General features: G+C 39.3%; 1 protein-coding gene across 1 annotated transcript in view; it reads left to right on the top strand.

Moving 5' to 3' along the window:
- The window catches only part of ADCY8 (adenylate cyclase 8), a 242,822-nt gene that overhangs the window by 32,514 nt on the left and 197,686 nt on the right, over window positions 1-12,622 (top strand). Inside the window, 1 exon segment of the mRNA XM_006156697.2 lies at window positions 10,654-10,803. Coding sequence (XP_006156759.1) covers window positions 10,654-10,803 — 150 coding nt within the window.

The raw sequence follows: 12,622 nt of genomic DNA, 5'->3' as shown, positions 1-12,622 counted from the left end.
GTTATGAGTCCTAAAATAAAGAAATCTAAAAATTCTAAAGTTAAAGATTGGATACAGTGACATGAAAAGGATTTTGAAATCAGACACACTCCCAGATGCATCGTCAAATATATAATTCCGGGACAAGTTAGAGGAGTTCTCTGTTTTCTTGTCCATATAAAATAGTGAAATCATATTCTGCAAGATTGGGGTAAAAAACTAATAAGACAATAAATAGCACCATGATGTGACACTTCAGTGTAGTAATTGCCTGACTCTCCGGTATGAAAGGAGACCCTTTCTTTCCTTCCCGTGTTTGGCCATTCTGACCTTACCAAGCTATTCTCCAGCAGTGCTGATTTTTCAGCTCTCAAATCCTCCCAGCTTTTTCCTATCTTTCTACATACTGCTGCTTCAAAATACCTTCCCCATCTTCTTCTTTGCTTGACTAACTCCTACTCTTCATTCAGGCTTTGACTTCATGGAAAGGTCATCTGACCTTGGCACTCACCCATGCCTTTCTGGGAAAACTATTACAGGTCTGTCAGAAGCCATTAGTTCTGACATATCTCATGCAGATCTGAGCAGGAAGAGTGAGAGAACCAATGTTGTCATTATTTGTGTTCATTGAAGCTCCTTTCCTCCTCTTCAATGTTGATCTCCCAGGACATGATATGCCTGTAAGCCATCAGGAACTGAGACAATATACAAATGTAGACTTCCCCAGATTTTATGTTCCATATGCAAGAGGAAAAGTATAAGGTTCCTAAGGTTCCTGTCATGCTAAAATAGATTCTTTCTTAATTTTATGAACAGCATGTCCTTTTTTTCCTTAGTGACTTCTTATTTTTGTTACAGGGCACATGTGCTTGTCAGAGAGAGAGATTAGGAAAGTAAGAAATCACGCCCTTGAGGAATAGCTGTGCTGCAACCCCTTCTCTACTCTCTCAGGATCTGGGGTATGCACACACATGTGCCTGGCATGTTTTTCAAGCTGCTGAGTCTGAGACTCAAACCATGCAGCTGGCCATGTGGGATCCAGTGTTTCCTGTATCTCAACCACCTCTCCACCTGCTGGCCCAGTAGTACATCCTTTATTGATCAGATTAAGTTGTGGGGAAAGCTCTCATCTTGCCAGAGTAAAGAAACTTGGGAAGACTCCACTGCCCAGGAAGCCAAGCCATTCTCTTGATAAGCGCATCCAATTTTCCCTTGAGAATATCCTTTCTTACAGCCACACCACACAGAGGTCACTCATGCCCATTCAGTGACTTTCTTGCAGAATCTCCCAATGGCTCCTACAGATAACTGTGTGAGTGTCCTCTCAGCTAACATTACTGAATGACTGCTGTGTATCACATATGGGGATATAACAATGGATGAGTAATGGAGCAGTAACCACTGCTCTTATGGACACATAGACAAGACACAGCAACTGCAGTGGCTATAAGGTAGTATGATAAGACTTTGTTGGCAGGAACTGTGGAAGAGGGGCAGCCTAAAAGAAAGAGGACTTTCAGGGAGGGTCTGAAAACAAGGATGCTTCTGTTGCATCCTGAAGTATGCCAAGAAGTATCTATGTATAAGTGTGTATCTGTGTGTGCTGAGAGCAGTTACAGGGAGACATCTTCAGGAAACGAAATCAAACGTACAAAGGCCTGGATATATGTAAAGGGGGTTGGATCATGTATCACTCAGGGCCACAGCAGGAAACAGACATTCAAAGGTGTAAATGAAGTGAGTGCAGGCAAAGGTTTGGGACAAGGTAAAGGAACCATAGGCTTGATGAATCATTTATAGACTAGCCACAGAGGAAGCTGTGAACCTGAAGGGGCAAGAGAAGTGATGATGTCATCAAACTTGGCAGGGACTGCTGCATTGTAGAGGAACAGTCATTGCCCAACTGCAGCAAGATTAATGCAGGAATGAATGATCTCTCTCTCTCTTTCTCTCTCCTCTCTCTTTGTCTTTCTCTCTTCCTTCATTTTTTCTGTCTCCTGCTTGGACTAACTATGGTAGAATCCAGATGAAACCTGAATACAAAGAAACCTGATGGATAAAATCCAGAGATGTCAAGCTTTCAGAGCACAAAGACTTGTTCTCTAGGGGCAAAAGGAAAATGACCCGCAAAGTTAGACCAGCTATAAAGTTCTAGGTTTTCCTGTGTGGCTAGAAGCCAGAAATCACAAAGGGGAGGAATAAGAGGCAGAAGGGAACAGGAAGGAGGGAGAGTTGACAAATCCCAAGGCTCTCTCAGAGTCTCTGCCCAGTACCTCATCATGGAGGCTGCCTATGTGAGGACATCGGTACTAAACGTTGCCACTTTGGGGTGTTTACTGCATATCAGGCATATGCCAAATGCAGTACTTTGCATATAGTAATTGCAGTTTCCTTATTGAATCTTTATCATCGCTGGAGAAGATAGCCACTTGTAGAGAATCATCTCCTACTGACAGCTAAGTTTGAATCACTTTGATAGTGACTTTGCATGGGTTATTTCACTTTATCCTCACAATAAGTCTAGGTCACAGGGATTCCTTTTTGTTTTCTTTCCACATATGAAGAAACAGCAAATTCACTGAGACATAAAGACTAGTTTGTATCCCGGAGCTAAGGATAGCACCTGGCACATGTATAATAGGTAGTCAGTAAGTACTTATATTAAGAACCAAAATAGACTCAGAATTTCTTAGAAGTTGAGTGTTAGGGTTAAATTTTGTCTCCTAAACTCTAAAATCCTAACCTACAGAACCACCCTGGCCATTTAAGAGAGAACAACCAAAAGCATACACTTTCCTTCTTCCCTGTGTCAGTGGGTATCTGTTTTAACTGAGGTCTCTCCTAAGAGAAGGCTGACTAGTCTACACCCCTTTAGTCTCACCTTCACTAAACTCATTCGTTCATTCAACAAATGCACCCATAAGACCTATAATATTATTAGTCTATAAGCTCCCGGAGGGCAGGGTCTGGGCTTGTTTTATCCTCATTTTGCATAGCTCTAGCTCACTGCCTGGCCATAGGAGGCACTCAAACTCTATGGATGAATGAGAGTCAGGATGGATGTACCTGCTGCAGGAAGCTCTGGGGATACGATGTCCATAGTAGATGGGATTGATTGCCAACACGTAAAGCAACAGTAGATGTCTATGTGAAGTACAGTCTGAGGAATTAGGAAAGAAAAGACTGGGATCCCAGGTTGAGTCTCAACTCCTATGAACTGAGTAGATGATTGCCAGAAAATGAGGAGGAAGCTTGAGAGAGACCATGCCAGGAAAATGATGTGGCTTTGACATAAGAACATGGGAGTTGAGAGGTGAAAGGGTGGGGGGGGGGGGAGGTACGTGTTAGGCTGTGAGGTGCAGAATGGTGAAAGATGGAAAGGAGGAGTTTTGGAGGTACAGGTCACAAATATCCTGCCTGTTATGCAGTATGAGATCACACATGCTCCGGACATGCCTGCCCTGTATCTAACTGCTTTGCTTACTCTTTGCTCAGCTAATCCTCTATGGTACCTTAGAGTCATCCATCCTTTCTCACCTGCTCAGGGACCTTATTCCTGCCCATCTTCCCACTCCTTCCATCAGCAAGTATTTCTTCTCTACCAGAACATTCCCATCCTTATAAAACTGTTACAATATATTGTATATTTTGCCACATTAAAAAATAAAGTTGAAAGAAAAACATTGTTGGGACCAGCAGTTAGCATAATGGCTATGTCACTGAACTACCATGTAGTCGACCACAGTTCGAGTCCCAGACCCTGTGGCTTAAACTCATGTCAGGCACGTGGGCAGCTGTGCCCAAGATCCCTAGAGGAGAATGGAGGAGAAGGGATTGTGGTGTGGCTATCCTCCCTGGGAGATGATTTCTCGCTTTCTGTCTCTCTGTCTCTCTGGAGAGCGCACACGCCCTATAGCAAAAACCTCTCCAGAAAAAAAAAAGAAAAACGTTGTTGAAAAGAAATATCTTTGATCACTTAGTCCATTTCAGCTTATTGCCTTATTTGTTAGTAACCTCTTATAACAAATCTCTTCAAAACCTGGGCTCCATTTGTCGGTGCTTGGTCCTTGCCTCAGCAAGCCTGTCAGCACTGGATACAGTCAGTGACTCTCCTCACTCACACTCTTTTCATCTGGCTTCCAGGACACCCTGATCTCTAGATTTCTTCCAGCTGTCTTCCAGATTAAGAAACTGAAATTTTCTGTTCCAGCAAATTCACATTTTTTTAAACAAGTTTTCAACCTTCAGCTGGTTGGTGAGCAGATGTAACCAGTGCTCTGGCCCCTCTCCCACCCTCACACACAGCTCTCCAACATACTGTGGTCCCTCAAGACTCCAGACATTTGGGAAAACCAGACAAACCACCTTCTGTCTCTGCTGTTACTCCAGAATATTGGGGTCAGCAAGGGTCAGCAAGTGTTTTCTGCAAACGGCTAACCAGTAATAAATATTTTAGGTTTTGCCAACCACACAGTTAATTCTCTCTCCTTCCCTTCCTTCTTCCCCTAATCCTTCTCCACTTCATCCTTCTCTGCTTCCACATGAAAACCATTCTTGGCTTGCCTGCACCACAGAAACAGGCCTTGACTGATCCATGCCCACAGTTGTGGAGTCTTCAGGGAGAACATGGATGAAAATTCCTCCTAGTCTTCCCAGGACTGCTTCTGTTTAAAGCAGGATAGCTGGTCACTCTAGTACCACTTGCCAGCTCTGTGACCTCTTGACTTAACCTCTTTGAACCTTGCTTTCCTTTTCAGTGAAACAAGAGCTAAGACCAAGGATGGCTGCTCCTGGATTGTTCACAAAACAGCATAATATAGTGTCTGGAACACAGTCGGGTGTGTAAACAGAAGTTGTCTTCAGGTGTCCTTGTGAAGAGGTTGGCAGCAGTTTCTAAGCGTAGTGTTAATTCAGGCTGGAAAATCCTCTTTGAACAATCATGGCTTTGTTTTGCCCATCTCTGAATATTTTGGAGTAGACATGTTAAACAGGTTAATAACTTTAACTTCTTCGCTTTAGCATAGTTTACCTTTTTTTTTTTTTTTTGGAGAGGTTTTCGCTGTAGGGCATATGAGCTCGCCAGACAGACAGAGAGAGAGACATAGAGACAGAAAGCGAGAAATCACCCCCCAGGGGGGATGGCCACGCGGCAATCCCTTCTCCTCCATTCTCCTCTCGGGATCTTGGGCACGCACGCACACAAGCCTGGCGTGAGTTTTAAGCCACCGGGTCCGGGACGCGAACCGCAGTCGACTACATGGGAGTCCAGCGACATAGCCATTATGCTAACTGCTGGTTCCTAGCATAGTTTACCTTTATACTTGTGCCGTTAGCATTGTAGTTTTTAAAAATCCATTTCTAAACATACTTATATCCATGTTCTATTCTTTTCTTTCTATTTTTCCAAATTCTCATTTTCTTATTCTCAGAAAGATGATATCACGTTTTCCTCCTTGCTTTAAAACATCTCACAATATCATTCTATAAACTTAAGTTATTAATGTAGGGATTTCTTTGTTCAATTTTGCTTTTCGTTGTATGCTCACTGACTTCAGCAGGCCTCATTTTTGTTTGTTTTACTATATTCTTAGATTTTCACCTAAGTTACTACCTTATGGTTCCATTACTTTCTGAACTCCAATATGTGCTATTTATAACTATTTTTCTAATTTGTTATGTACTATTTATAATGGGCAGGCAGGAAGCCTGGCCACAGAAACAACAGCTGTGGGGAGAGCCCATGACCCTGGCGGAGGATGTGGGTGGGCACTGTTTGTCCTTCCCTTTGACTCTGCTATGGCCTCTATGAATTTTCTTACTCTTTCATCCTGTTCTTCACGGAATCCTTAAAGAGCTTAACCTGGAAGATAATATTCCTCACGCAATATCTCAAAGGACCTTTTGAAAACATAAATCTGACCATTTGACTAGCTGCTCAAACCTTCGATAGGTTGCTACAGTGACGTAAGACAAAATGAAAACAATAATAGCAACTATAATTGCAACCACAGTCAATACCTACTGAGCAATTATGTTACTGGCCTTTTGCTAATTACTTTAATCGAGTATCCAACTTTCTAAAGAAGGTACTCACATTGTGCAGTTAAAAAAATTTGAGAGCCAGAAAAGTTAACTAGTCCTAGTTCACTTAATAAGAAAACAGCATTATTGGGAGCTGTTGAGTTAAACTGCTAAACTCTATGTATACGGCACAGAAAGCACACTAGTAACTATTCCCTTGAGGGAGGTAGCAACTTGCCACCATTCCCCAGGGGTAAATGGCAAAAGGATTCAAGGCTAGCTCTGTCTGATTTGCAAAGTTGGCTCCCTAACTCCCGCCTCCACTATCTTGTCTGCCTACTACATAATGGACATGAACATTCTTTGTAAAGCAGCATAAATACAGAAGACTTTAATACTGCATAGTCCTCTGAGTATTTCTAAACCTGTGGAAGGAAATCCATTATGCACCATTCATCCAGAAATAAAATAGAAGAATATTATAGCTCACCTCTCTCTCTTTCTCTCTCTCTCTCTTTCTCCCTCTGTCTCTCTCCTTTGAGCGCACACAGCCTATGCAAAAACAAAACAAAAGAATTGAGCCTTATATATAGCCAAACCCTACAGCAGGATCGATTGTACACATGTGCTGATTGAATAAACATATACATTCCCTTTTATTTTAAGCACTAAAATTTTAATGAATTTATAAATTTACATGTAAACATAGTTTGAAACATTATATTTTACTTAATGTACCATAGCTTTGATCATGTCATTACATATTTTTAAATACGACTTCATATCTCCTTGTATGTGCAGAGCAAAACTTAGCCATTATTCCTGATGATAAAAATATGCAGTTTCCATTTATTTTTAATTTTTATAAATAAAACTGCAGTGAACATTGCTTAATGGAAATTTCTGATCGTTCATCTGACACTTTCCTAAAATTAACTTCCAGAAGTTGGATCACTGGGAAAAACAAATGAGCAAATTTTTGCAACATGTTGTCAATCTGCTTTCCAGAAATACTGTAATAAAGTATGTCCATATCACCATGCTATCCAATTGTTTTCATTAGTAAGGATGAGTTATATTAATTTGAGATTTTGTTCACTCTTTGTGACTTCAAAGATGAAAGCAATATTTCTCTTTACTTTCTTTTCCCTTTTGCAGTGTCTCTCTGTTTATTTTCCCCCACATTTAACTGCAATGCATTGACACTTATTTTAGTGTACAGTAAGAGGTAACTATCAACCATTTTTTCCCCAATAATTGATCAACTAGTATCCTTTTATGATCAATGATTTTTTTTTCCACTGAAGCATTGAGGTACATGTGTCATCCACAAACTCATTATTATTTCTATTGTCTATTTCTATACTGTGCACACTAATTTTAATCTATTAATTTTTCAGTTGATTATTTTTCTGATGCCAGAGTTTTAATTATGATAATCCATATTAACTTCTGGCTGAGTTCTAATCTTTTTTTGCAAAATTTATCTGGTTTCCCAACTCAAATTTTCTTGTACATGCTTTTAAATCATCTTTCAAATTCCAAATTGATAATTTCATATGAAATTAAAAAAAAAATCCTGAGGGGGCCAGCAAGTGGCGTGGTGATTAAGGTGCTGGATTCCCATATAGTCTACTGTGTGTGGTTCAAGTCCTGGACCTGGCAGCTTGTTTTCTCACTTTCCCTCTCTCTCTCTCTCTCTTTCTCTCTCTCTCTGTCTCTCTCTGGTGAGTACATATTCCTCTCTTTTTCTTTTTCTCTCTCTCATGGCATGTATGTGGTCTCGGTCACAAATAAAAATAAATGTTTGGGGCCGATAGGTGACATGGTGGTTAAGGTGCTGGACTCCCACATGGTGAACCATGATTTGAGTCCTGGACCTGATGGCCTGAAAAATATCACACCAGGCACATGTGTGTGCATGCCCAAAATCCCAGGAGAAGAATAAAGGAGAAGGGATTATGGTATGGCCATTCCCCCCGGAGGCGATTTCTCACTTTCCTTCCCAGTGACTCTGTCTTTCTTGGGTGAATGCATGTGCCCTATGGCAAAAGAACTAAAAACTATTTTTTTTTTTTAACGGAGGGTGCATGTGCTCATAGAGAGAGACAGAGAAAAAGAGAGAAAGAGAGAAAGTGGGCAAGCACCCCCATAGAGAATGATCATGCCATAATCACTTCTCCTCAGTTTCTCCTTTCAGGATTTTGATCCTGCACTTACATGCACTGTTAGGATTTTTAGGCCATGTGGTCTGGGATCCAAATGCCTTAACCAACATGCCACTGGCTAGACCAGGGCTTTTGATTGTAATAATAATTAAAGCCATGGGGCCAGCAGGTGGTGTAAGTGTTCAGGTGCTGAATCCCACGTGGCCATCTCAGCAGTTTGAATCTCAGGCAAGATGACTTGAAAATTCTACCTGGCATGCATGCCCAAAATACCAAGAGGAGAATGGAGGAAAAGGGATTATGGCATGGCCATCTTCTCTAGAAGGTGATTTCTCTCTTTCTTTCTCTCCTCTCTCTGGCAAGTATACGCTCTCTATAGCAAAAACTAAATTATAGTAACAACAATAATAATAACGATAGTAATAATAATTAAGGCTGTAAAGAAATTTGAGAAGCAGGTACACAGTTTGCAATGACATTCCTGTATCAGAAATACCTCCCTTCATTATAAGTAACGTAATGAACTTTAGTCCTTTTCTAGCTCAAATCTTTGTTATCATTGTTAAGGATATTCTTTGGTGTTTTACATTATCATTGCTTTTTAAAAATTATCCTTAATCCAATATTTACATAACACAACGAGTTTTATTCTCTTTTGATTTCAACCTTTTATATCAATATGTTTTAGAATATCTCTTATAAACAGCACATAGATCATTTCTTTTTGTATAATCTGAAAATCATTATAATGGGAGAGTATACCTCATACATGTAACAATTTTTTCTCTGTTTCCCAGAATTTTTGGTTTTTAGCATTTTGACTCTGACACGCCCAGGCATAGTTTTGTTCATATTTATCCTGTGTGATGTTTGTTCACCTTCTTGTCTCTACAAATATGTGTCTTTTTAAAATTTTAAAATTTTTGTTAATTATTTCTTCAAGCAAGTTTTTTTGTCCCATTGCTTCTCTTTTTTTCCCCCCTAAAAATCTAATTATAATAATGGTAGGCATGTATTTTTAATATTGTCACACAGGCCATTAATTTTTCTTTAAATTATTTTTCTCCTTTTCCTCAAAATGGGCATTTTCCATTGATTTATATTCAAGTTTTATTTATTTATTTTTTCTGTTACTTATCCAGTGAATGTTTTTCTTTCATATTGTGTTTTTTCTATAACTTTCCTTTTTAATGATTCCCATTTATCTGCTCATCTCCCATCTTTTCATTTATTACTAGCATGCTTTTATATCACTGAGCAGAGTGGTAAGAGCTACTGTGATTTTGGTCTATTGATTTCAACATCTGGGTCAGATCATAGTAATATCTATATTACATTTTTTCTTAAGAATGAGTCATGTTTTAATGTTTATTCCTATGTCACATAATTTTGCATTATGTTGAGAAATTGTGAATGATATGTGGTCAAGACTCTGGGTTATTTTACTTTCCTCTGAAAATGATAGGTTTTTGTTTCAATTAGCAAATGATTAACTTGGTTGAAATTCAAAGAAAGAAAGTCTTTGTCTTTAGGGCTGTAGTCCAACTTACAGTTTAGTTCTTTTTTTTTTTTTACCTTTTGCTCAATTTCTTGCTGGCTGCCCTGTGCATGTATATTTCAGGGAAGAGTTCATGGAAGAATTTCAATTTCCCCTTTCTGGTTCTCTTCTTTTTAGGATTCTCCCCTCTCTTTCCAGCAGCTATAGCTGTTTTTTGCTTCTTTAGGCCATCTGAATTTTCTCCTGGCGTTTTAGCTACTCCATACTGTACCCACTGTGATCTGCTCTCAGGCTAAAGCCGTCAAAATAAAGAAATTCGCACTATGTTGTTTCTTACTTCCTTACATTGACTCCCATCCAGAATCTGCCTACTTTTTTTCACTAGAGAGTGGTTTGTAAAGGGGAAAATAAAAAGTAGTACGCCTAATTCTAAAAATCCAGCAAAAAAGATGTTGATGCCTAGGAATAGGGCAATGGGAATAGAGCTAACAAGCAGTAGACAAATGTGATATCATTTCTTGAATTAGAAACAAGGCTTGAATTCAACCCAAAAGGATCCGAGAGCATTAAAGTCTAAACGCAGTGGTATCATTCATTGAATAACGTCTGTTTCTTATTAGACTCTTCTCCCTCCTCTCCCCTGACTTGCCAGCCCTTTTAAAAGTCAGCAACTTCGGTTAGTGAAGCGTGAAGGTGAAGTAGCAGAAGGAAGAGAGGAAAAGCCAACCAGACCACCATCCTTTTCTTACCTAGGTTTCTTACCCAGGTTCAGGCCTAAACTTGGGAAGGAAGCATCTTTAAACTGGGTAGCATAGTCTTGGAAGGTCTCTCTGAAAGGATGGCATTTGAACTAAGATCAAATGAAGGGCATGGTTCTATTACCATGCTACTCAACGTCTTGGAAATTTTTATTACTTTCTTCTCTCTGCTTCTGAACCACTCTTGTTTAAATCACCGGACCAAGCTATGTTTGAAATTCTGTTTCAGGTGGTGGCCCAGGCTGTGTTGTTCATGTGTATGAACACAGCTGGAATCTTCATCAGCTACCTGTCAGACCGGGCTCAGCGACAAGCCTTCCTGGAGACACGGAGATGTGTGGAGGCCAGGTTGCGCCTGGAGACAGAGAACCAAAGACAGGTATGGGTTGTAAAGGCTGTATGTCCCAGTGTTGAACTATACAGAGCTTTTCTTTTCTCCAAACATATCCTGACATGCACTTTTTCTCTCAGAGTTTGTGTTATGGGAATCCAGAATCTAAAATAGTTGTAAAATTTATAGGCCAAAGTGAGTTTTCTTTTTCTCAATTAATTGTTCTTTACCAAAAATGGGATGGTAGTAGTCATAAAGTGGTTTTCTAGTACTTGCGACTGATATCTATGCTTGTGAACAAAGCCATGATTCCTAAAAGTTATCAACATTCTCATATTTGACTCCCTTCTTTGAAACTGCATGTGAACTGTTATTTCAAATAAAATGTTTTCACTACATAGCAATTCAATTGGAGTAAGCTCTCAGCAGAATTTTTTCATACATCTAGTCCCCAGTACTTTATATTGATTTTCAGAAGAAATGCTGTACAAGATAAATTATATAGACATGACGCCAATCCCAGAATAAGATATGTGATAGAAAAAGAAAAAAAAAAAAAGGTCTAGATTGGAGAGGAAGAAATAAAGGGAGGTAAATGGATTCAGTTTGGAGAGGTTGAGATGAAGGAGTTCCTTAGACATCCCGATTGGATAGAATTTATAAGAACTTGAAAAACAGCTTAGAGGGACCATAGAGGTGGCACAATAGTAAAATGCTACACTCTGTGAGGCAATCCTACTGGGAAGATTTCCAGTTCAAGTCCAGAGACCTTCCTGAATATGCCGTGTATGATTGCCCGTATCCAGGCCTGTCCGAAGGCTAGGTGTGGGCCATGGTGTCAAGGCCCTGTTGGAGGTATCTCTCTCTCTTTCTTCTTTCTTTTTCCCCCCTCTCACTCATAGAATAAGTAAACAAATAAACCCCCCTCCAAAAACATCTTTGGTCTTAAATGATGTGTTTCTCCAAAATGAAATTAACTTTCAAAGTATAAAGATTTACCCTTATTAAATCTATTCATTAAATTCAAAATCCTTGCATATCTTTTCTTATGAAACTAATTTTCAAAGATAACTATGATGTGTTGGAAATTGGTTTTAGTATCAACATATAATATCCCAAGTTTATATATTCCTGGGAATTCTGTGCTCAATAGACATGCTCATACTGGGATCCTTTTCTTCACATTATATCTTGTTATATGTAACACATTTGTTAATTCAAGCTTTATGCAATATTGGCTTGATAAATTATAGAAAAGCTGTGAAAGACTCAACAATATTTTGATCAAATCATCGAGAAATCATAGATCTTGAAACGAGTGAAGCCAGGTCTGTGCAATGATGAGAGGGTGGACAGGTAAGGGTGCATCTTGCCAGGATCTAACAGCAACCACCACATGTTACTGCCATGGGCACAGAGGAAAGTAATGAATTTCCACACCCTCCACTGAGTTTACAAGATTCAGAATAGGGACTTTCTAAGTTAAGGTCTAAAACAATTTTCAAATCTCATTAAGAGTTTTAATATAGTTTCTCAGAATATCTCTTAGGATAATTTGCAAATAAAGTTACAAGAATAACTTTAAGAAAGAAAGTACCTTGTACAGTAAACATGAGCATCTCCCAGGACTACATATTATGTTCCTGCACAAAACAGAGCAGATGCCAGACTGGCACGTCCCTCTTTCCATGGATCTGTGCCAATTCAGAGAATGCTACTAAAATATTAATAATTTATTTAACTGTTCTTGATGCCCTATCACAAGGAGAGCTTCAATTATGAGTGAATTGTCTGCAATGCCTCTTATGTAGTGTTTGTAAAATATTGAAGACTCTGAAAATTACTGCCGTAGCCTATCCAAAAGACT

Source organism: Tupaia chinensis, unplaced genomic scaffold (genome assembly GCF_000334495.1).
Source record: "Tupaia chinensis unplaced genomic scaffold, TupChi_1.0 Scaffold000513_1, whole genome shotgun sequence".
NCBI lineage: Eukaryota > Metazoa > Chordata > Mammalia > Scandentia > Tupaiidae > Tupaia > Tupaia belangeri.
The sequence above is the reverse complement of the archived record's forward strand: the minus strand, read 5'-3'. Positions and strand labels throughout refer to the sequence as shown.